Source organism: Mucor velutinosus, assembly GCF_035048745.1.
Source record: "Mucor velutinosus strain NIH1002 chromosome Unknown tig00000093, whole genome shotgun sequence".
Classification (NCBI taxonomy): domain Eukaryota; kingdom Fungi; phylum Mucoromycota; class Mucoromycetes; order Mucorales; family Mucoraceae; genus Mucor; species Mucor velutinosus.
The window spans coordinates 185,481-210,380 of NW_027041907.1; the positions used below are offsets into that span (position 1 = coordinate 185,481).

The window sequence follows — 24,900 nt, forward strand, 5'->3', positions numbered from 1 at the left end:
TATTCTGTACATTTTCTTGTGTTTCAAAACAAGGAGAAACTATAAAAAAAAAGGGGGAATTTTTCCGCAAAACAAACAATTCACACAATACTCGCTTCCTCTTCTCCCTTACCTTTCCCCTTATATTTATTCACTGTATATTTCTCTCTTCAAAACCTTTACATTTTGATCTCTTTTTTTTTTTTTTTTTTCTTCTTTTTTTTCTCCTTAAATGTCATCAACAAAATCTTATAATAATAAACATAATGTTATTACATTTATTCTCACAAGCATCTTGTAGCACACAAACACAAAGAAAATAAAATTTTACTAAAAGAGGGATCACCATTAGCTGTTTTTGTTTTCTGAAAAATAGATAAGATGACGTTTTTTTATTAATGTTGTACGCCTCCAGGTGAAACTGTTTGTACATATCATCATTTTAGTCTTGTACAGCGTTCAAAATGAAAGATTTAACTTGGTTTGTTGGACACAGTTCAATAGGTGATTTGCCATCTGCGTTGAGAGTATCCAGATTGCCATTATGTTCGATCAAAAGTAACGCGCAATCACCGTGTCCTTCCTCACATGCATTGTGCAAAGGTGTATTGCCTTGAGAATCTTTAGGGTTAACTCTTGATTTCGCATCTAATAATAGTTGAATAATCTTTATGTATCCTCCGCAGGCAGCACGATGCCTGATACGATGATGAGTATTATGTCATGAGGATATGTAATCAAGTAGATACTCACAACGGAGTTTGCTTGTATCTGTTCAATTGATTCACGGGCGCTTGATGTTCAATCAACAATCTGGCAATCTATTGGGAATGATATCAGGTTTAGGTCCATACATCATCAAACAATGAATCGACTTGCCTCAATTCTGTTCTTGGATGCAGCGTAATGCCTAGACATGCATGTCAGTCCCGATCCAAGCATAAAGTTTACAGAACTTACAATACAGATTGCTTTGTCTCATTCTCCAACGATGGATCTGCCCCATTTTGCAATAGCAATTTGACAACTTCCAAATGACCGGCAGACACTATGACGTATAGACAGTTAACTTCATCATAGCTTCTTTTTTTTTCTCTGGTCAGTTTCTATACCAGCAATCATCAATGGTGTCCATCCCGCCTGTTGTAATGTATGGAAGGAGAGAGAAAAAGAGAGAGATCAGAAATTTGGTTAAATTAAATATATATATATAAAACAGATTAACAATGCACAGATACATGTAAGTCAATCACCTACCTCTTTATCTTGGCTGTTTACAACGGCTCCCTTCTTGATTAAATAATCTGCGATGTCTGCATGCCCTCCTGAAGCTGCCCAATGAAGAGCATTACGTCCATCCTATAAGACATAGTTTTACTGGAAATCCGAGATTCCAAGCACTGCATATTACGTACCTCATCAAAGGAGTTGATTAAACCTTCTTCCTTCTCGAGCATTTGTTGAACGATGAATAGCTTTCCCTCATATGCTGCTTGATATATGGACAACATTTTGTTTTATGCGAATTGAGGTGTGAATGCGTCGAAGGCGACGTAATTTCAGCCTTTTCCCATGATAAAAGAGTCACCCTTCCCTTGGGGGGGAGCTCATCTAATAGTTTATCCGTGTAATAAATCTGGTGAGGAGTTTCTACAATTTCAAAGTACGTATTAATAGGAAGCTCTTTAAGCTTTGGTATTACACAACCAAACCCATGAGTCATCCTATTCAAAGATAGCAATACGGTTTACTGCTACTATGCGGATTTATAACAAGGTTATTGAATAGAGTTTTTGTATATGACACAGTTGGAATAAAATTCTTTATACATTCATTGAAAGCAAAAAAAAAAATAAAATAAAATAAAATAAAAGCGATTACTCAAAGTATGCAAGTCCGTATGCAGAATACCAGAAATAGAAGTTCGGTTCCTGAAATAAGCAAGATCGGCATACTTTAAACCCAATCAAATAGGAAGTTGTCAAAATTAGTTTCCAAAAATAGAATAGCCAAAAAAGACAAATTGCGAACTAAGGTGTGCATTTTGAAATTTAGTTTTTTTTTTTTTTTTCTTCGAAAAAAATTTCACTGGTCAACATGCTGCTGTCAAGGTTTATTGGCTGCATTTCGCAGTAATGTAATGTATGGGACAATGGGAAAAAAAGTTCATTTAATTTGCAGAAATGGTACATTCGTTATTTACACTAATTTGTACAAGTTTTTTTTTTTTTTCTTGAATGAAAAAAAAAAAAAAAAAAAAAAAAGAAAAATAAGATGAATCTATATACGGTTATTTATATTTAGACAGGGAGGTGAGAAGGGGAATACTTTTTTCAATTGAGGTGGACTTGCAGTTGGTGCTGACACATTTTTTTTGTGAATGGATTGGCTTCTTCGAAGTCATATTCAGCAAAGATGTCATCCTCAAACTTTCGCTTGTTTGCTGTAGAATGAGGTTTAACAAGATATTCTTCTTCGCCTTCTGATAATTCCGGCATATCGTTCCAATCCAGTAGAGATAACTCATTGACAGGTGAGTTAACGGTGGTAGAGGCGGCACTGCTTGACGCAGATGCTGGCAAGCCCAAAATAGCCAATAATTCGTCATCATCGATGACATCGATGGGTGATAGTAATGCAGGATGCTGTGGCTGTGGTTGTGAGAATGGTTGCAATTGTATGGGATGTTGAGATAGCTGTGGTTGTGGCTGGTCATCTTCATCATCAATATCTTTGATGACAATATTAATATCATCGATTTTCAGAGGTTGAATCAACAGCATGCTTGATGTTGGGTGCAATGACATTGACGTGAGAGGAGGGGCAGGTAGGTGAAAGAAGGGTATTGAGATTATTTTTTTTTTTTAGTTTTAAATTTTTATTTAATTTTTTTATAACAAAAGAAAAAGATATCTTTTATTTATACTAAAAAGTTAAGCGGCCAATTCCTATTTTTCTATTACTTTTTTAGTTATTTGTGGTTGGACGAGTTGAACCTGATGGAATCGGCACACCGCGACAAAGTGGACACCTATTTTGGCCTTCCGTCAGCCATTTATCAATACAACCTTTGTGAAATCCATGGTGACATTCCAGTACACGGACATCATCTTCTGATTGGTAATTGTCCAAACAGACCTGACACCCTTCTGTATTTCCAATCATACTTTGTTTCAATTGTTGGGTATATTTCACAATTGGGGCGTAATTGTCGATCGCCTCTTGAGTGACAGTGGGTAATATGGCTGGGCCAAGCAATTCTGCTAACTGGATCAAATCTTCGTAGGTGGGATTGTCACGCATGAAGTTCCGTACACGAGGACCACTCAAAACCCATACAGTCCACTGTTCTCCTCCAGTTGGTGAAGTATCTGTTGATGTTGTTCTTGAGCGCTGTTGCTCCTGTCCTTGCTGTGCTCTCTCTTGTTGTCTTTGTTGTCTTTGTTGTCTTTGTCTTTGTTGTCTTTGTTGTCTTTGTTGTCTTTGTTGTCTTTGTTGTCCTTGTTGTCTTTGTTGTCCTTGTTGTCTTTGTTGTCTTTGTTGTCTTTGTTGTCTTTCTCTGATTCTCGCGCTTGATCTCGTACCTGGTCTCTGTGTGCTTCTATTGGTGTCTTCATTGGTATTCAAGAAATCTGGCAGAGGCATGGTTGTGGATGGATTTTCAACATTGGATGTTGTAGTTGGACTTGCAGATCTTCTTCCACATATCAACATAGGCAAGAACATCAACCGACTCACTTGACTACTTCCCCTATTCAATGTTGGTGCCTCTCCACCTGCATTTACAGCTGTTGATGTCGCAGATCTCGTATTATCGGCGCTGCTGTTACTATTGCCTGATGTGTTTCCAGTTGTGTTATTTGTAGATGCGTTATTGCCAGTATTCTCTTCATCTGTTGACGCTGCGATGGGAGTAATTAAAATAGGCAATCCAAGGGGTCGCAAGAATACATCTTCTGAACGTCCAGGTTCCATCAGACGAAACAAGTCTGCTGGTAAATGAATAGTCAACCGTTGCCTTGCTTGTGGATATCTGGATGCAGGAATTGATATTTGACCACTACGAACGGACGATAATACTGCTTCAGTCATGACTTGCGTAATCATTCGAGCAGACGAACTATTCACAGACTCTGCTGATTCCTCTGATGTAGTGGTAGTGGTAGTGGTAGTTATGTTTAATATATTGGTTGGAGAAGCAGAGGTAGGTCTATTTCTTGCTAATGCAGTCACAGCATCCTGGGTATCTATTTCAAAAGACACGAGTGTTGTAGAATCTGCTTCTTCGTTCTCGCTTTCCCCTTGTTGTTGTTGTTGTTGGCGTTGTTGTTGTTGTTGTTGCTGCTGTTGTTGTTGTTGCTGTTGTTGTTGTTGTTGCTGCTGCTGTTGTTGTTGTTGCTGTTGTTGTTGTCGTTGCTGTTGTCGTTGTTGTTGTTGTTGTCGTCGTTGTTGTCGTTGTTGTGTAGCCGCATTGAGATGTTCTTCTCGTATACGGGCCCTTCTCGTTCGTCTTTCGCTTCGGCTTTGGCTATCATTTAATGATCTCGAGACGGGGTTGTTTCGTTCGACGTTCAATCTAGCACTAGGTCGAAAGATTCTTCCACGTCTAGGTGTACTCTCGTTGGTATCATTAGTATTGTTGTTGCCGTTGATTTCGTTCATGATTATATCATTGTTGTTATTGCCAGTGGGGTTTGATGATTGAGAAGACTGTCTTTGACCCATTGTATCGTGCTACTTTCTTTGTTATGGATAAAATGTACAGGTAGTATAGAAAGCTAAGCAAAAAAAATAATATAAATTTTTGCTGCGTGCTCAATCAACATCCAATTGCCAGCACCTTCTAGTGGAAATGCACTCCAATTGGTTGATAATTATTGAAATACAGACATCTCTTGGCTCGAAATGAGGAGACCCAAGCCGGATGAGTCGAAGTGCTACATTCACTCACGACTCCCACCCTAAAATTTCAATGGATGATTCTCTTCTGAAAATATACCTGCATGAATGGGATAGCAAAACTCTAATATTAATATAGGGCATTTCACGGTAAGCTGAAATTTTAAGCTTTTTACTCTTTCGCTTAGCAACCATGGGTATTCAAGAACAGAGTATACAGTTTTCTTTTATGAATAAAGGTACTTTTATTCAAGAGGACCAAACTATATATCACCATCAACACTTATACAATTCATTTGAGGTAATATTTGTTTTCTTTTCTTTTCTTTGATGATGGCTTTGAGGTGGAAGCTGTTTCTGTTGAACTACTTGCTGCTGGCATTGGGGAAGGATTTTTGGCTGTGTAAAGCATATTCAAATGCCAATTGCACGATTCAAATAAACTGTTCTATACCATATCATCATAACGTAATAAATTTATCGTCCCTAGACACTTTCAAAGCCTCAAAAAGGAAAGAGGTTGATCTAACAAGCATTTTGATAGACTGGCATTATAAAAAAAATAGAATGCAAGGAGAATAGCATGACTAACGGTAATGCTATGTTTTGCCACCTACTTTCCATACGCTTCAAAAGCGTCTATTACTGTATTGCCTTCACGATGAAAAGGGCATTGGGCTACACCAGCCAAAATTAATTCAAACCCAGGCTCATAGTCTGTTCCAGATTGGCCAAATTTTGATAATCTTTGACTCGATTGGACTATGTTGCCAGATTCGACTATATGAAGTGTGATGATCATTCCATGCTTCCTAATACATTCTTGAAGTGCTTTTGAAGGCGCATCCAATGGTACCAGGTAAGATAAATGCTTTGAATTAACTTGTTGAGCAATTTATAGAAATATGAAAACAGGTTTCTGGCCAAAATGTCGAAAATTTACATATCAAAGTCCCTCAAAGATGATTCCAGGAGTTACGTTAGATCGATAGAGACATTTTGATTCAAGATATACCATAGTAAAAGTCTTTATTTTCAAGGTGAAAAACGTAATCGTTTGATTTTCAATGAAAACCATGAGGGGGGGTACCTCATGCTTTTTGGTCGAATTTTGTTCATGTTTTTTTGATCCCCAAAAAGTTGAGCAAAGGTGTCAGAAAGTAACTGCCAGATGAGAGCAACTGTTTGGTCCTATTATGACAATCTAAAACGGCCTTGAACGCGAGAAAACGCAGTTCAAATGCATTCAAATTTTGCTGTATTATGGACACTAAGGACTAAAAAGTGGAAATACCAGTATGCTACTTGCCCGTATATGAAGTAGCTACTTGTATATGGAGGTAGGGCATCAGATAAGAGTCAGATCCACAGATATTATAAAGGGTTTTCATGTGTAAGTAGAGGGTCAACATGAAAGTAGCAGTGTTTTGATAAAATACACAGGGCAATCGGCAGTGCAGGCTGCCACTACGTGAGTTGGTTCTCGTCGAAGCGACGCGAAGGTAAGGAACCATCCGAAGCGTAAACACGCTTGTTAGGTTAGTTGTATTGATCTGGGGTTACATTTAACTGCAAACGACAATGAAATTTGGTCGAGCCAACCAACACAGACTGTGTCCCTGCAAGATGACAACCCCGTTAGGATGTCGAGATGAGACCTTACTAATCACTGTTTCCATGCAACCATGATGATGAAATTATCCATTTAAGCGACTACCTCGGTAAATCACAAATAGAAACCATAGAAGTGCTTACATGAAATGTTTACAATGGCCGATTGACTGAAATCGAGGAACAAGGATACTTCTTGAATTCAATTGCATCTGCCGTATTCCATTTCCTTTTTCCAAATTGAAGTGGCATGACAATAACACAAGCTTTTTATTAGATTGAAACGTGCTGATTAAACTAAAACCTTGCGCTGTATGTCATCTGTTGGTTCATTCCTTGAATTTAAATGCATCGCTTTTGGGCTCAATAATACACCTCGTGAGGATTCAATTGAGAGCTTGTATAGCAAGTCCTGACTCCTCGTTCGTTTTCGTTAAGAACTGGACGTCTTATTTGCGCGGTCGTCTTCATACGATAAATAACAGGTGGAAATGTAGTATCTGAAACACATGCCCATTGACGATCAGATCTGATCAAGTTTCTTCATCATTGCAATACTAGTCATATCTATGACACGTAGCATCATTAAAATCCCTCATTAGCAGTAGTATCTCAAGATCTCTCAGATAAAGATCCAGCGACTGACTAAACCTTTCCAACGTGTGTGGCATTTTCACATAAAACATTACCTCACCTTACTACATTATAATATGTTATGATTATTTAGGTTTTAAAACATCTCACATATGACAGTTGAAATAACCATGAGATGTTTAGATAAGGCGTGTGTTTATTATAAGATTAAGAGTATTAAGAAAATTACAAGATGATATATATATATATGTATAAGAAATGCGAAATAGAGAGTGTTGATTTACTCTGGTAGTAAGGCAATACGATCGTTCAGCCAAAGACAATCACCAGCCCATCTGTCTCTCTCTTTGGCCAGTTGCTCCTTTCGATCATCCGATTGACGTTGATGAATAGCCTTTTCCAATTTGAGACGGCATTGTTTCTCTTCTTCCAGTTGAGACTTTAGCTTCATAATCATAGCGAGCAAGACTTTAGCATCTTCCGTATCCTTTATGGTAACAAGAGCAGGTCCTGATGATAGAGCAGGTGGACATGAAGGACGTCGAAGACGATTGCCTGTAGCAGCTGTGATGGGTTGGCGGCAGTGAGGACAGGCTTGCTTATCTGCTGAAGTGCCTGTACTGGAACCAAAAGACGCTTGCTTGTCAGTTTCGTCGTCAACTTCGTTTGTAGTTTGCACTTGAACATGTCGAAGTCTGACTGACCTCCTTTTCAAAGCTGCTTCAGGCACAGAGCGAATATGCGCGCTGGTGCTTGTACCACCATCAGAAGAGCACACGGACGTTGCAGTTGCGATGGCAGCAGATGCCAATGCAGGTGGCAGTGGTGCAGGGCGACGCGGGTTGTTTTGTTGCTGCTGTTGGTAATTATTAGGTGATGTTTTAAATGCATAAGGTGGGTGTGGAAATTGCAGCTCGCTCATGACAGTTGTGAATGGTGGTAAAGGGGGGAGCGGCCCATATGCTGTTGTTGTAGATGTTATAAATGAATCCTTTTCAGAATTTGTTTCGCTGTAGATGCCAGAATCCCTCAATGCGTTATTTACTTGCTGCTGTTGCTTCTTTGCCTTGCTCGCTTGATGACGAGAAGTTGTATTGGTGGACGTACTGGTTGTATTGGTGGACGTACTGGCTGTATTTGACTTTTTGCTGGATTCCTTCTTGGGCTGTTGAGGTGTATCAGCAGGATAATAATCGTATACCGGCAGAGGAATATAATTCATCTTTTTTTCTACTTGAGTTTGCAATGTTGTAGCGTTGTTGCTGGTAGGGAGTGCTGCTGCTGCTGCTGCTGCACCACCAGTTGCAGACCTGAGCACGGGCATTGTAGGTCTTTTACGCAATCTTTTTAGCAGACGAGATGCTCTTTTAAGCTGCTGTTGCTTCTTGGTGTCTTGCTTTTCATATTCCTCAGGGCCGGTGGTGGACAGGAACTGTGCCAACAACATGGATTCATTTCTCGAATCATGTGCTATAGCTGCCATTGTCCCGCTATAACTACTGCTGCTGTCATCCATGAAGGTCTCCTCCTCCAGCTCTGCATCCGTATCGTCTTCCTCCAGCTCTTCCTCTTCAAATATGGCCACGTTTTTCATTGGTTTTAGCACTGCTCTTTGCTGTGAATAAACCTTGCTGTTTGTATGGTTGTTGTTCATTAGTTTAAACATGATGCTTAATCAGAGCAATAAAAACAAGACGAGGAAAAGAATACAAGGAGAAGAAAAAGAAAAAGAAAGATAAAAAGATCCCAAGAAGCCATGTCCTTTTTATAAAGATACATGTCTCCATGACCTCCCTCCCTTTTTTTTTTATCAAAATGACAATAAACCTTGAGACATCATACACACATCTTTTATGGTATGGTTCAAGGAGGCTTTTCTCTAGATATGTGCGCTTTGATATGGGTTACACATCATGGATTCATATAAAATTCAAGGAGTAAGTTTAATACAACAACCCTATAATGGACGGATAGATGAATGAATAATGATGTGTGTGTGTGTGTGTGTGTGTGTGTGTGTGTGTGTGTGTGTGTGTATGTGTGTATGTGTGTGTGTGTGAAAAGAATCCCTTTTTTATGATGGCTCCTATAGAGAGCATGCTCCCCTTCCATGGACATTTGCATCTACTTTACATGTGGCATGGTTTATTAGACTCAAGGTTCGCTGCTATTAGTACTCAAGTCGTCATCGTCTTCCTGTTCATGTTCCCATTGCTGCAGCAGTCGCTGTTGTTCCAAAATACGCTTGTGTTCACGCGCTTCCACTTGTTTGGGAATAGACATCTCATGAGTATACATGTCAGGGTCAGAGGTTCTTTTGCGCAATCGATGATGGCCTGAATGATGAAATGTTGTCCTAGTAGGTGAAGCAGACAAGGGTGGTTGATGCTGCAATGGTGGTGTGCTGCTTCTACTGCTGCTATCCGCCCTAGTGATTACTATCGATCGATCGTCAAACATGCTCGTGCTGCTGCTCACTACTGTCGACATCCTACGCTTGTGAATGCCAACCAGTATAATGCCCTTGGATTCGTCTTTAAGCATCTCTTTCGTGCGCAGTGCCAGCATTTCCTTTTCGTGGGCCATGGCTTCGGTGGCTTCCTTGGTCATGATCTTGGCTGCCAGCCCATTCTTTGTCGCTGCAGTAGCTGCTGCAGTCGCTGCAAATGCCGCTTGCTTGGATGCTTCTGCTACGGCTGCTGGATTACTGCTTTTAGCACTCTTTGTACTAGCTGCAGAGCGTTTCCATTTTCGCCATCCCTCGAAATCAATTAAAGCTTGCATACAACCCCATTCCATAATCTTCTTTTCCAGCCATTCTAGACTAACTGGCTTTGTTAAAAAGTCGTTGCAACCAGCTGCCAATGCTGCTTGTCGATCTGATTCCAACGACGATGCAGTGAGTGCCACAATGATGACAGGTGACTGGAACGAAGACACATTGCTTGGCGAGGAAGCAGACGGTGTAGGTGATTCTTTCTCAATGTCCTCTTTCTTGATCTTTTTCTTCTCCTCCTCTTCATCCTCCTTTTTCTTGCTGGGCACTTCTTCTTCCTCTTCTTCTTCTTCTTCTGGCACGGCAGCCATCTCTGCTGTGTCTTGGTCTGCTGCCATTGCTGTGGTAGCATTGGATGGTAGCACGCCAATCTTTCTCTCCTTTTCAATGCTTCGGATCATTTTAGTAGCTGCGATACCATCCATGACAGGCAATTGAATGTCCATCTTGCAATCTGGTTAGCACATGTAGACACGCTTATCGACCGCTAACTTACCAAGATGAGGTGGAAACTTCCTCCTTTCCACTTTTCGACTGCCTCCTTGCCGTCTGAAGCAACAGAGAACTTGATGCTGTGCTTCTTCATCCAGGTTGATAAGATGGCTTGGTTAATCATATTATCTACAATCACACAAAAATAAGGAGTATGTACTAAAAGCACTCGTACCAATGTGTTACATTACCTTCGACAATCAACACAGTAATAGGAGGACTCTGTTTACCAGGCGAACTAGTTTTTTCCTTGCGCTTACGATTGCTGATCTTGAAGTTGAACTTGGACTTGGGTTTGGTCGTCGTTGTGGTAGCAGATGGTGGTGGTGGTGTGACAGCAGCAGAGATGGGTGTAGACACTGCTGTTGTTGTTGCATTGGAAGCGATAGAGCTTGGTGAGGCTGTGGGTGGCATTGATTCGTCCGTTATTACTGCTGAGATGGGTGAAGCAGAAGGAGGAGGCAATGGAGGGGAGAGAGTCGCTCTGGCTGCCTTTAATGGTTCGACCACAGACGCATTGCTATTTTTATTTGATCTTGATGTTAGTATCTGTGCGTGGGTTGGCATCACAGGTAATTCCATCGAAGACTGCTGGCCGCTTCCTCCCTCTTCGTTGGTTGATGGTGTCAATTGATCTTGGTTGATGCTCTTGAGAATGCTAGAGGGTGAGACAAAGTTCAGTGGCGGTGATGCTGCTGCTGCTGCTGCTGCTGCATCAATGGCGTCTTGCTCCTCCTGTTCAGTGGCCTCTGTCACAGGTGATGAAGTCGTCTTACCGGCAATGCCATGAGGTGACGATGTAGGAGATAGCGAGAGATCGACCAACGTGCGTCTTCCGGAAGGCACCATAAATGTACTGCTATGCGATCTTAATCGCCGTTTAATCTCGCTTGGTGTAGCGTTACTTCCTGCTGAACTGCTACTGCTGACACTGCCTTTGGTACCATTCGCACTACCAGGCGTAGCGAGTGGCGGATTGCTGACAGGGCTGGATATCATGTTGTTGGTATTCACGGCTGTCAATAGCGGTGATGTATTGAGTTTGGCAGGTAAATTGGGACCAGTAGGGCGAGAAGAGTCGAAAAAGTAGTTGGTCTTTTCAGATTCCATCTGAAGGTTACTAGGTGAATGCAATCCGCGTGCTGTAGAGATAGTTCTTCTGCCAGGAGAAAATCGGTTCATGTCGTGTGGTGTCATGAGCGGTGGTTGTGCGCCTATGCCAGGCGTCACGGCCGTGCTGGTGCCCGTAGTGGAGTTGCTGCCTGACTCTGCTGGTGAGTAGTGATGTTGATGATGGTACAAACTGCTCATACTGCCAAGACTAGGGGCAAACGGACTTAGGGGCGACGTCGCAATGGGAATAAACTGGGGATCAACAATAGCGTTGTTCCATGCTGTGTGAAGCGCTGTAAGGAATCGTCGAGGGCCAGCAGGCTTAGGCACCACGACCACGCGAGGCATGTAGGGCGTCTGGGTGAGACTGGAGAACCAATGGATGGTATCGCGCACACGCTTGTAGTTGTTCAATGATGTGAAAAAGATAACAGCCACCGTGCCATAAGCGCTCAAGTTCTCTGCTGTTCCACCTTGACGAGACCTTGATCTACGGTGTCGACGGGATTGTGAAGGGTGATGATGTTTTTCAGTCGCTGGTACCACAGGCTTATCACGGAACTCTCGCAGCTTCTTTTCCAGTGTCATGATATCATCATCAATCAAGATGAATGTGGGTGGGATGGAGTGAATATGGTCTTCCTCGATAGCTGGTGAAGGTACCTTTTTAGAGATATCGCTGCCAATGGACCGATTGGACGCAGGAGATAGATTCGCTTGTATGGTTTCGAGTGGTGTCTTGATGGGTGGCTGTTGAGAGCTTACAGAAGATACTTCTGAATCTGACCCAAATACGGTTTCGTTTTGCTGCAGTGTCTCCTCCTCGTCTCCATTGTAGGTCATCAAAACGGGCAAATGGCTGATGTCTGTGTTCCAACCGGTTAAGCAACTAGTTAAATGCTTTGCGAAAATGCTTCTCTCGGGAGCATACAAAATGATCTTGACGCCCTTGAGATTGTTGATAAACATGGAGAGGTCCTCCAGGGTGGGTTCGTTGGAGAAGCGAATGTTGGACAGCTGTTTCTCCAGAATTTGTGAGGGCTTTTCAATCAAGAGCAGCTTCTGGTCACTGTTGCGTCCAGGATATAGTTCCAGTGATACTTCCACTCTGGTTTTGTTTTTGCCCAAATCCTCTAGTTCCATCTTTCCCCCAATGTAATCCAATAGTCGAGCTGTGAAATTGGCGTTGGGTATCAGCGCACCAGAGGAGAGGCCCGCTGGAATGGCAGGTGAAGCAACCTGCACAATGTCGAATATTACTTTGACTTTGGGTGTTTCAGGGATCGAGGCAATGTAGAGTCCTAGTTCGATGCGGGCACCTGGTGTGCATCCTTCCAACAAATTTCGTAGTAACTATATAGAGCATTAATCAATGCACATTTCACCAGTTGCTATATTTGACTTACATTGATCAAGGCATGTTTGATGGCATCTTCATCGCCGATCACATTTGGATAGTACAAGCCATTGTCCATGTGGTAAATTATGAAATGAACACCCAATTTAGCAGACATACCAGCCAAGGCATCACCTACATTTTGCAGCAATTCTCCCACATCAAAATCTTGGCTCACATTGGATTTTACTCTCTCTTGTTCTGGTGTGTCATCCAGCGAAGTCGAGTCTCTCAGCATACGGGCTACAAGGTTCAAATGCGAGCTAATGTGGCAGGCTTGTTTGATGGTGGTATTGATGGCAGAGATGCTGGCAATGGGAACAGCGATAGAGCAAGCGCTCAGCAGTTCATGTGTGTTGGACAGGATGGAGCAAGGTGAGAACTGTTCTAATGTGGCTATGACCATCAATGCCGCATCTCGCATCTCCTGGGATACTGTAGATAAAAACATCGTTCTCTTGTCACTGTAGTCCTCCAATGCTCGGTCAATGGCCTGTTGTGTTGTTGTTTGCTGATCTGTCTGTAGTTGCATCATTTCAGTCTGCAATTGTTTGTATGCAATCGACAGTCGTTCTCCAATGTAGAAGAGGACACAAGAGAGCACGATTGGTAATGCTGTTTCGTTGTGTGACCAACCAGTTACGACCAGCATAACTATTGCACTATATCGAAAATACACAAGCGAATGGACCATATTATCGGATCGACAATCGCCCAACATGAACCACACCAACAACAGCATCCAGCCTCCCAGCAATAGTGAATGGAATGCGCTGGCTGTGGGTTTTAGCAGGGCGAGATAGGCTGCACTGGAAACACACAGCAGGGTAGCCACTGTCGCAAGCACTGATATCTCTCGTAATACCGACGTATATTTCACAGTGAGGGTGGGTATCGAGGGTAATTGGATGTCGATGACTTTGTCGTCTGCAAAGGCGTCTTCTTCAAAGCTCTGTTGTGATAGCCAAATGGACCGTAGATTGGACAAACGAGGCCTTGTTGCTGTAGCAGCTGCCTTTTGTTTGTTGGTAGCCAATTTGTCGTTAAGATTGGATGGCAGAGAAAATGTGGGCAAAGGTGCTGCTGTGGTTGCCTTCATGAACGCGTCTTGCGCCTTGCTGTCTATAAATCGAGCTTCGTTTTGTGATGTTGCCTCTTGTGGCTCAAGCATGTGGATTTTAGTGTGAAGAAACAAGAAGGAGAGAAAAAGGGAAATAATAAAATAATAAAAAAAAAAAAAAAAAAAAACTAACTAGCGACAACAAAATTAAACAGAAAATGATACATCGAACAAATTGGAAGAATGGGTAATGATGATGCTGTTGATTTTTTTTTTTTATTATTATTATTTCATAGGTGAACCTTGTCAAGCTGAAATCCTGGTTGCAATGTGTCGCCTTGTTGAACTACATTCAAATCGTGCTTGAGAATCGTCTTTTGATCCTAATGGCATCATCATGAGTCTTACATTCAGGGGGGGTTTGTGCTTGAATTTACCTCTCCAAAATGAAAATGACCACTAAAATGTTGATCATTCAAAACGAATGGGAACCAGTATCTATCGTCTGACCACATCTGATCAAATGGAATCTGGTCAAATGCGTACCATTCGGGCCGCATTTCCTCAGTTCTGTATATAAAGTGGAAGCCAAGTTTTTATGATTTAGATGAGGATGCTGTCAAACTTACTCTGTAGGTGTGCCCTTGTAGGAGGTGGTAATAAATACATGTGTCTCTAACCCAACAAGGTCCTTTTCAAATGTAAACATGAGCATGCCCACTCGCTCCATGTCAATAGCTTCGATCTCTGCCTCTTCCTGTGTATATATATATATATATATATATTTATGTTGAGACATTTGATATCAGTCTCCACAGCATAAATGCCTTACCACCAGCTCACGACGAGCTCCCTGTTCAATGGTTTCTCCCTTTTCAACCTTGCCACCAAATCCTACATCGACAGTGAGCAACGAATCCAGCTGGGCATGCTTCTTTTGACGTACCATTGAATTTTCCTGCCCCAAAACCTCGTTTCTTCATACCCAATAAAACCTGTAATTCAGGTCAGTGTGAGATTTTTTCACTGCTAAAAACTAAATCCAGCATATATACTCTGTGTCCATCTTTGTCTATTGTAAGGACCAATGTCAATAACTTTTTGCTTGTAACCAGCGCCATATTGGGTTGAAGAAATGAAACTGAATCCGCAGTGAGCCTATTCGAGTGTGGGGCTAAACAGGCCATGTTGACAGCTGACTGCCTTTTTGATCTGTGGACATGCTATCAAGGTATCGAGGTGCACCTCAGCCATTCATAGTATTGGTATTTATCAGATATGCATGCTTTTCTTCAGCTGTCAAACACTTTGAGGATGGTATCATGAGCATCTACTGAAGCATTGTTGATAAGCGTATTATTCGTAGTTATCTCGTCGTCTCTTTTAATGACACTAGAGCTTGGCATTTGGCATTTGCAATGTTACAGTATTATGAATGTTCACAATAGCGTATTAGCAATGAGCTGTTTTGATACACAGAAATTCAGTAACAGAGTAATGACAGAAAGCTAGCGTTTTAATCTAATCAAGCACCAAAGGTATTCCTCCACCCGTGTCGCTTTTGGATCCTCCATTGCGACTTCCCATTTAGATATAGAGTCAAGCTCGACATCATTAAGGATTTGGTCTAAAACGTGCTGCAAAATGGAATAACTGTTGTGAATGGAGAATTTGAATCTGTAATGAGGCATTATTTTTAATGTATTGATCATTTCATTGAAAAAGCTTTGGTTAACGTTGTCCTCGAAATATACTTCAACTGACTTCAAGTTGTTGAAATGTGGTACAATCAATTTGACGCAGGCTCCCAGATTGGTACATACTCTCGTCTTTTTTAATGGTGCTTGTGATTGATTGCTGATCCAAGCTTTGAAGTCTATTAATCAATGTATTCGAGCTGTTGTAACTGCTTGATATATACAGTGTGAGCTCTTTGATCTTGGGCAATTCAACAATGATATTCAGCAGAGTATTCAACATATCAGCATTGCCAATGTCTACAGCAAATGAAACCATGTTTTGAAATTGAATCAAATATTTAACAGCCTTTCTCATACTATTTGAGCCTGTCCACAAAGTGTCGTCGAGATAAAGATTCCTTGAGCATAAACACAACTTCTTTGTATATAACGGCGTTCATTGCGGGATGTGGTATAGCCTGTAAACTGCATTCGCCATGCAAGTCATTTTTTATGATATTGATCATGATGTCCAAATAGAAATCATTGCAGCAATGGTGGCCTAGATGCTGTTCATGTTTCGGGTGAAGACCAACCTCAAAATACGTTTTTTCAATTCAGCATTAAAAGTGCCAGCACGTCCAAAGTCAATACTCTTGATTTTTTCTCTCGACGAATCCATTAGCAAATATTCATGAAATTTCCAAGCTTGTCCAACATGTGAAATGTCTATAGCTTGATTGGACATGGCGCTGATTGCGAACGTATTCCACAGTTTGCAGACTCCTCTACATCTGGCAAGTGTTCCTGCTGAACCAATAAATCGGAAGATGCTGATCAAGGCTTCACTTTGTAATATTGACCTATAAGGGGGGGTTTACCTTAGCGAAGCGAAGATACAAAACTATAGCATCCAAGCAGCCAATTCAGCTTTTTATTTCTATTATTATTAAGCCTACCAACAATATAACGCATCAAAATTTGCATGAATTGGCTTTACCAAAATCAACACAGCAAAAACACAACCAAACTTGACAACTTTGAAGCCTTCATATCTTGACATGTAGACCTTTATGAACCACCGGAATAACGCCAAACAAGTGTACTGAAGTAGTAGTAACATCCTGACACCTTTGCTCAACTTTTTGGGCCGAAAATCAATCAAAAAGGATGAGGTACCCCGGGGGTGGCTAACGTACCAACAAAAAATTTCCTTTTTTGCTTAACGTACCAACAAAATATGATTTCCTATAGACACACTTTGGTCCGGCAGCGCTTGTTTTGCCTGGCATTCTCTTTTTTTTTTGGATAACGTACCAACAACATATAATTTCCTATACACACTTTGATTAACGTACCAACAAAGTGTTCTTAGCGTACCAATAAAATATTCTTAGCGTACCAACAAAATAGCATTTCCTACTACAGACACACTTGGGCTAACATACCAACAAAATATCCTCTTCATTCGCCATACATTTTTTTTTCGATCCTGACATGTCAACTAAATCTAACAATGTATTTGATCTCTTGCATAAGACAAGTAGCCGATCGATCTAGCTACGCTGGATGACGGCGTTGCCTTGCGGGCTCTCGCCGAAGACATTTCAATTCAGAGACATCACATAAACCTTGGACATTCAATTAATAGTGAGAGATTATTGTCATTGCAAAAGACGCTTTTACAGGGAAAAACTCTGAACAAAAGTAAATATATACATATATTTGGACCAAGTAACTGTTCTTTCAAATATATGGTCTCCATTGGGTCAATATCGCAATTATCATTGTCATCATCAGAAAGGCATTCGGGTAAGCCTGCATCAGCGAAGCCTGCCAAAATCGATTCAAACTCAGCTAATTCTTTTGTTCAAGATTGGTCAGATTTTGTTCTTTTTCGACTTGATTAAACTCTTTTGCGAGATTCGACTATATGGATTGTGAAGATCACCCTACGCTTCCTAATACATTCCTGGAGTACTTTTCAAGACGCTTCCAATGGCACTAATTATAGTACGTGCTTTGAATCGAGAGAAACGTTTTGAATTAATATCATAACATAATAAAGGATTGTTGCTATTGGTGGTGAATTGGGTGAAGTTTCCAAGTTTCGAGTAAGATGAAGGGAAGCCAAGATAAATCGACCCCCATCAATGCCTTCTGAGATGTATTTGAGTGTGTAATGAGTGTTGAGGGAAATGATGCCGCAATGTTGAGTCCAAAGACTCGACTTGCAAGTAAATTGAGTGTTGAGTATGTCTATAAATGTGTTGTCTGTTGCATGTGTTTCTTGAAGCACTAAGATGTCATATCCTAATGTTCGAAGATATCTTATAAATTGTTGTCTTTTTTTGGTGTTATCTGTTTTTTTTAGGCCACGGCAATTGAGGGTGGCTATTTTCACTGTATTTTGCTGATTAATCATATTAATGTTGGGGAGGTGAAGGAGGGCCTGTCAAGCCGAGTTAGTTTCCAGTCTCTACTTCATTAGATGCAGCTTGTTGTTTGGCAGAACTAACATCATCCGCGCCATTAAATTTACCGATCTTCTTCGCAGGGCGTTCAGGGCGCTCCTCTCGTTCATTGGCAGAATGGGTAGAAGAGTCGTACATGACAATAGCATTGGAAGCCCCTTTCCCATCGACTTCTTTAACTTGGAGTTCTGGGAGATCATCCATTTGAACATCTTTATCCACTACCTGCTTTCTAGCACCTGTTTGATTATCAGCGTCACCTTGAGAGCTACCTTGCTGGGTAGCAGCAGCTCGATTATCGGAATCACCTTGGGGACGACCAGATGCACCATCTTAGCCTTTTCTTTGGGCACCACCTTTGTTTCCAACTGGAGCACTACCAGGAGTTACTTTGGAGTCACCTTGAGTACCCTTTTTACCCTCTTTGACCACCTGAGAGCCCTTTCGGGGTTTGGCAGGAGTGTTTTCCACCGCACGGACCTTGTTTGGGTTGTCATTGCGACTGCAGTTCTTCACCACATGTCCAGTTTCATTGCAATGGTGGCAGCGAACCCACTTCTTGTAGTCAGGACAATCAGCCCGACAGTGTTCAGAGCTCTGACAATTACGACAGAAAGCCGGTATTTGATCCCATTGGAGTAAAACTTTTCGTTGATCCGAAGCTGTCAAATCCCAGACAATGACACGGCTGAGTTTCTCCAAATGGCGATGACCAGGGCAAGATTTACCATCGAGATGTAACTCTTGACATTCATAACCAGGACTGGAAGGAACCGTTAGGTTAAGAGTAGCATAACCCTCTCCTTGATAGATCCCATCAGTTCTCGAGATGCCGTGATCCAAGACATCCCCGAACGCAGAAAAACGGGCAGCCATTTCCTCCTTCAACTGAAGGGCAGGCAAAAAAGGGAGATTCTCCAGAGTCAGTTTCACAATCGTAACATCAGCATGGTACGAGGCAAACCCTTTCACAAAAGTGCCATCTTCTAGAGTGATACCTTCTTCAATGAGAGTCTTACGACCTTCGCTGTTGGGCAGCCACATGGTTTCCAAGAAGGCATGGTTGAGGTAGTGTCGAGGTTGTTTCCTGTATCCAAGAAATTCTTCATACATGTCTTCAGCATTGGAGGATTCGTTGAATTGAAGAAGAGCCTTGTTCAAGAGATTGAGATCCTTGATAGGTGTCAGATCGACGAAGACGGAATCCTGTTCCATGCCTTTGAGGAATGGACGGATGACCGCCTGAGGTGGTGGCAAAGTATCCCCATTGATGGCCTGTTGCGAGGCTTCTGCTTCAGTAACAGGTCGTTTGGCGATGGTGGGGTTGAAAGAGACGATGGATTGTTGTTGTCTGTTGTTGCCTTTGCGGCGTGAGTTAACCACATGAGTCCACCACAGTGGAGCCGCAGTATCAGCTTGCGAGGAACATGGATGTACTTGACTAGTGTCTGACATGCGATAATTGCTACAAAGTAGATTAAAGAAGTCGACAAAAGACAAAATCTGACCAATCTTGAACAGAAAAAAAAAACTGAGTTTGAATCAGTTTTAGCGGGTGGCATTGCTGCTGGCTGACCTAAATGTCTTTCTGTTGATGACAATGATGATTGCAATGCTGATTAAATGGGGATCATGGAATTGAAAAGACAATTGCTTAGCACAAATGCTTAGCACAAATGCTTTTTTTGGGCTGATTTGCCTCATGAAGGCGTCTTTTGCAATGACAATATCTCAAAAAAGTCGCTGTAGATCTTACACAAGTCCTGTATGTACTTATGACCAGCTTTATTTTGTCATCTTATTAAGAGCATCAGCAGCAGTGAATGATATGACAGTTCTACTATCAGAAAATGGTAATTGTGATGTACAAATGCTGCATAAATCTTGAGTTTTCTTTCACATTGTCCTAATAATAGGCTTTGTTTGATATTAGTGTGAGCAAAAAAGATGCTGAGGAAGGTGCTTCCTCTCCTCCTCCTGATGGCTCTAATATAACTTTTCTTTTACTAGCTAATAATTGGTTGTTTAGAATCTACTTGACATACCAAAATGTTATAATATCTGACTTAACATGTCTTTGGCGAGAGCCCACAGGGCGACGTCGATATTGAGCGTAGCGAGATAGATCGATTAGTACTTTGTATACTCATTTATGAACTTTTCTCAATGATACAACGTGGAGCTTCGTACATGAGTCAGAACTACACAGATAAGTTGTTATAGAGAGCTTTTAGGTGGTACTGGTAGGTTAAAATGTGAAATGCTTGTGTATACCAGTGGATCTACACAGTTCTATGTACACCCATCAACACATACATTGTGTATCAGCACTACCTTTCCCTCCAATCAACAAAAGTTCAAGGCAATTCTAGCAATTACCGAGTCAGTCCCCAAACTATCTTGTGTCTACTCAGGTTACATGACTTAAGGAAGCATTAGATGCCACTCCCAATTCTGCACGGTGGCATTTTCTGATCTGATTCTTGTGATCACGGACCAGTTGCAACTGGCATTTTGTTTGATCGGCGATAATTCATATAAGAACAATAAGCTAGCCCGGCTAACTTTACCACCGGATTATACACATACTCATCGAGCTCTGCGTCACACACGCTCAGGTGTAGTAACAACACTACAACAAAATCAAACTGCATCCAGCATAGTCAATTCGATACACTTTATACAATGGCACCCTTCTACGCTGTAAAGTCGGATAACGTCCTCAAAAGAGTTGAAGGTGAGACGACTAGATGGATGGATGGATGGATTAGATGAAATTAACATTTGGGATTACGTTAGAACTTCAATCTGTTGGACAAGATGAAGCTGCTTTGCAAGCTCTTCACGAAGTCGTACTCTCCAAGCGCTCTCGTAGCAACCCCATCACAGTGATGGAGCCTATCATGCTCAAGTACGTTGAGCTCTGTGTTGAGCTCAAGAAAGGCAAGATGGTTAAGGAAGGTCTTCACCAATACCGTAATATCGCCCAAAACACCAGCGTCAACTCTATTGAAACCATCATCAACAAAATGCTTTCTCTCGCCGAAGAAAAGGTCGCTGAAGCTCGCGCCAAAGCTGATAAGATTGCTGTTGATGTCGATGATTTAGAAGCCTCCGAGACACCTGAATCCATCATGTTGAGCACCGTTTCTGGAGACCAAAGCAAAGACAGAACTGATCGCGCCGTTGTCACTCCTTGGCTCAAGTTCTTGTGGGAAGCTTATCGCACTGTGCTCGATATCATGAGAAACAACTCTCGTTTAGAAACACTCTACAATGCTGTTACACTCAAAGCTTTCCAGTTCTGTTTGACTTACGATCGCAAGACTGAATTCCGTCGTCTTTGCGAGATCCTTCGTAACCACTTTTTGAACGTTGCAAAGTACTCTCACCAACCTCATGCCGTCAACTTGAACGATCCCGAAACCCTTCAAGCTTATTTGGAGTCTCGTTTTGCCCAGTTGAATGCTGCTGCTGAATTGGAGTTGTGGCAAGAGGCCTTCAAGTCTGTTGAAGATATCCACACCTTGTTGACCACCTCAAAGCGTCCTCCCAAGCCCGTCATGATGGCCAACTACTATGAAAAGCTCACCAAGATCTTCATGGTCTCTGATGACTACTTGTTCCACTCTGCTGCCTGGAACAGATTCTCAGCTATCGAGCGTGTCGTCAACAAGAACTTGACTGATGATCAACAATCCCACATGGCTTCCATTGTCCTGTTGTCTGCTCTTGCCATCCCCATCATCACCACCACCAAGACCCGTCCTGGATATGTCGAAGCTGATGAATACCGTGTTCAAAAGTTGAACCGTCTCTCCATGCTCATGGGTTTGAACGCTCATCCTACTCGCACTGGCTTGTTGAAGGAAGCTCTCAACAAGAACATCTTGTCTCGTGTTCGCCCAGAGATCCGCGACCTCTACAACATCCTCGAAGTTCAATTCCATCCCTTGTCCATCTGCAAGAAGATCAACCCCATTATGAACAAGATCTCTGAAGATGCTGATTTGGCCAAGTATGTCCGCCCTCTTCACCAAGTCATCTTGACCCGTCTTTTGCAACAACTCTCTCAAGTCTATACCACTGTCAAGTTGGACTTTGTGTTGAATCTTGCTTCTTTCCCTGCCCCCTTCAACTATGATGCTGCCACTATCGAAAAGTTCATCATGAATGGTTGCAAGCGCGGTGAGCTCAACATCCGCATTGACCACGCCTCTCAGAGTCTCATCTTTGAGACTGATCTCTTTGCACCTCCCAAGGATACTGTCACTGAAGGCATTCAATTACAGTCTTCTCCTGCTGATTTGATGCGCACACAACTGTCTCGTCTTGGTGTCAGCTTGCATGCGGTTGTTCAAATGATTGATCCCTCTGTCAAGGAAAACGCTGTCAAGGCCAAGCAACAAGTCGTCCAACGTGCTTTAGCTGGCGCTGAGGAGGAACACAAGCAAGCTTTGGCTCGCAAAGTCATCATTGAACGTCGTAAGGAAATCATTGAGTCCGAGATTGCTCGCAAGGAAAAGCAAGCCGCACAAGAAAAGGCTGCTGCTGCTGCCAAGAAGGCCGAAGCTGAGAAGAAGCGTGTTGCTGAGGAAATGAAGCGTCGCGAAGAAGAGCGTCTCAAGCGTATTCAGGATGAGGTTCAACGTGATCAAGCCAAGCGTATTGCTGAAGAGATCAGCAGCAAGACTGGTCTCCAATTGAAGCCCGAGGAAATTGAGCAATCTGACGTCAAGACCTTGTTGGACTTGAAGGTATCTCGTCTCCAAACCGAGCAAAAGGAATTGAGCGATCGTCTCAAGCAAATCAGCAAGCGTATCGACCACACTGAACGTGCTTACAGAAAGGAAGAAATTCCTCTTTTGGAGAAGGATTACGAGCAACAACAAAAGACTGACAAGGCATTCTATGAAGCTTCTCGCAAGGCTGAATTAGCTGCTTCTAAGGCCAAGTTTGAAGAGAACATGAAGCTCAAGACTCGCTTCTCTCGCATCATTGTCGATTATAGAACCTACAAAAACAAGATCGAAACTGCTCGCAAGGAAGCAACTGATGCCAAGCGCAAGGCTGCTGATGAGGCTATCGAAAAGGAGAAGCAAGAGAGAATCGCTGCATGGCGTGAAAAGAAGGCTGAAGCTGATAGAATCCGTGAGCAAGAGCAAGCTGAAAAGATTCGTCGTGAGCAAGAGGAGCGTGAGGCCGCTGAGGCCGCTGAGAAGGCTCGTCTTGAAAAAGAAGAGAGGCTCGCCAAGGAGAGAGAAGCCAATGCCAAGGAACGCGAGAAGCTTGATGAGATTGCCAGAAAGCAACGTGAGCGTGATGAAGAAATCGAGCGTAAACTTGCTGCTGAGAAGGCTGCTGCTCTTGCCAAGGTCAGCGCTCCACCTGCTAGAGCTGCTTACACTCCTAGTGCTCGTAATGCTGAATCTGGTGCTTCTGCTGGTGGATGGAGATCTCGTGAAGCTGGTCGTGCTGCTGCATCTGGTGGTGCTCCTAGTGCCTCTGAAGGTGGTGCCTGGCGTAGTGTTAGCCGCCCCTCCAACAATGATCGTTTCGGTCGCGATTCTGACCGTCGTGATGGTGGCAGTTTTGGTGAGCGTCGTGGATTCGGCGGTGAGCGTCGCGAAGGTAGTGGCTTTGGCGGTGACCGTGAGCGTCGTGATGGCGGCAGCTTTGGCGGTGACCGTGAGCGTCGTGATGGTGGCAGCTTTGGCGGTGACCGTGAGCGTCGTGATGGTGGCAGCTTTGGAGGTCGCCGTGAGGGTGGCAGTTTTGGCGACCGTCCTCGTGGTGGTAACAGAGGTGCTGGTGCAGGCTCTAGTAACACTGACAGAAAGTGGTAATTCCTTTTCTCAGTCATCCGTGAAAAATAAGTTGGATAGACATAAGCTCTATCTTGCTCTTTTTGTTACAATTTAGTACATTTTGTTGTTTTTTCTCTTTAATAAATCGATTCCATTGTATTTTTTACATTTAATACTAGCTGGCTTGGCTCATGATAATAGGGAAACGGAGCACATTGATGCAGCAGGGTCCATGCTTTAGCGTAGCATCGTGTTAATGTTCAATTCCCAGAGAAGGCCACTGAATCCCCAGGGTCGAGCACTAGAGCAATGTTACGTCAATGTACAGTAAGAAGGATGGCCGTTAAGCTATTTATGTGAACATGGACTAAACGTCATTCAATACAATTCATTACACGAAGAGGAAGTGGATAGTAGAGAGCATATAGAAAGATGTGTTATGGACGGATTTATACCACAAATAAATGTATGTTGTATCACAGTTGCTTGTCATACAAGACAACAATGAAATGAAGGCATTATTGTATACATATACGATAGTATGATGTCTAAATATCTGAGCTTCCCCGCCTCCCTTCTTTTTCAGCATACTGCCACAACAACCCCCTTAAACACACACACACACTCTCTCTCTCTCTCTTTTGCCAATACCAAAAGCCATTTGCCATGCAATTGTTCTTAATCACATATAGCTTGTTTGTATTGCTGTCTAGTCCAAACGTCAATATACAAGAGAAGAGGGCAAACGTGCCCCCTTGAATCACACAATTACACAGAAAAAAAGTTACTTGACATTGGCTGCTCCCTTCTCCTTTGCTTTTTTGGCTTCAACTCACCCCTTGAAAGTCAAGATAAGCCCATTCAGATTGATTCTAGATTGTCTTACATCTGAACAGAACGATCGCACGATGGCAGAGAATCTTTGTTATGAATGCAGTCTACTGGATTATTAGATTCAGTCATGATAGAGGCAAACAAACGTTACAAAGTTTCTCTCCTGACGTGAAATTCCCCTTTTAC

At 42.3% G+C, this 24,900-nt stretch overlaps 8 protein-coding genes across 8 annotated transcripts; 1 reads left to right on the forward strand and 7 right to left on the reverse strand.

The window, feature by feature from the left end:
- Positions 1-421: 421 nt before the first annotated feature.
- ATC70_001804 (uncharacterized protein) lies at positions 422-1,490 on the reverse strand (the record flags this gene model as incomplete). The annotated part of the gene is made up of 7 exons (XM_064821196.1): positions 422-677; positions 733-800; positions 859-889; positions 940-1,027; positions 1,092-1,119; positions 1,237-1,338; positions 1,395-1,490. The coding sequence occupies 7 exons, from the start codon at positions 1,488-1,490 to the stop codon at positions 422-424; spliced, it is 669 nt and encodes a 222-aa protein (XP_064680882.1).
- Positions 1,491-2,312: 822 nt separating this feature from the next.
- ATC70_001805 (uncharacterized protein) lies at positions 2,313-2,762 on the reverse strand (the record flags this gene model as incomplete). Its single annotated transcript, XM_064821197.1, has 1 exon — positions 2,313-2,762. One exon carries the CDS (start codon positions 2,760-2,762, stop codon positions 2,313-2,315), a length of 450 nt encoding a protein of 149 aa, XP_064680883.1.
- Positions 2,763-2,946: 184 nt separating this feature from the next.
- ATC70_001806 (uncharacterized protein) lies at positions 2,947-4,704 on the reverse strand (the record flags this gene model as incomplete). Its single annotated transcript, XM_064821198.1, has 1 exon — positions 2,947-4,704. One exon carries the CDS (start codon positions 4,702-4,704, stop codon positions 2,947-2,949), a length of 1,758 nt encoding a protein of 585 aa, XP_064680884.1.
- Positions 4,705-7,363: 2,659 nt separating this feature from the next.
- Positions 7,364-8,737, reverse strand: ATC70_001807 (uncharacterized protein; the record flags this gene model as incomplete). The annotated part of the gene is made up of 1 exon (XM_064821199.1): positions 7,364-8,737. One exon carries the CDS (start codon positions 8,735-8,737, stop codon positions 7,364-7,366), a length of 1,374 nt encoding a protein of 457 aa, XP_064680885.1.
- A 500-nt stretch (positions 8,738-9,237) lies between these two features.
- On the reverse strand, positions 9,238-14,031 carry AMN1_2 (Antagonist of MEN (Mitotic Exit Network); the record flags this gene model as incomplete). Its single annotated transcript, XM_064821200.1, has 4 exons — positions 9,238-10,305; positions 10,356-10,480; positions 10,543-12,817; positions 12,871-14,031. The coding sequence occupies 4 exons, from the start codon at positions 14,029-14,031 to the stop codon at positions 9,238-9,240; spliced, it is 4,629 nt and encodes a 1,542-aa protein (XP_064680886.1).
- A 179-nt stretch (positions 14,032-14,210) lies between these two features.
- On the reverse strand, positions 14,211-15,041 carry PRE7 (Proteasome subunit beta type-6; the record flags this gene model as incomplete). The annotated part of the gene is made up of 6 exons (XM_064821201.1): positions 14,211-14,303; positions 14,358-14,490; positions 14,550-14,677; positions 14,753-14,814; positions 14,867-14,915; positions 14,976-15,041. The coding sequence occupies 6 exons, from the start codon at positions 15,039-15,041 to the stop codon at positions 14,211-14,213; spliced, it is 531 nt and encodes a 176-aa protein (XP_064680887.1).
- A 3,023-nt stretch (positions 15,042-18,064) lies between these two features.
- On the reverse strand, positions 18,065-19,528 carry ATC70_001810 (uncharacterized protein; the record flags this gene model as incomplete). The annotated part of the gene is made up of 2 exons (XM_064821202.1): positions 18,065-18,381; positions 18,430-19,528. The coding sequence occupies 2 exons, from the start codon at positions 19,526-19,528 to the stop codon at positions 18,065-18,067; spliced, it is 1,416 nt and encodes a 471-aa protein (XP_064680888.1).
- Positions 19,529-20,758: 1,230 nt separating this feature from the next.
- Positions 20,759-23,919, forward strand: ATC70_001811 (uncharacterized protein; the record flags this gene model as incomplete). Its single annotated transcript, XM_064821203.1, has 2 exons — positions 20,759-20,810; positions 20,873-23,919. 2 exons carry the CDS (start codon positions 20,759-20,761, stop codon positions 23,917-23,919), a joined length of 3,099 nt encoding a protein of 1,032 aa, XP_064680889.1.
- Positions 23,920-24,900: the final 981 nt, after the last annotated feature.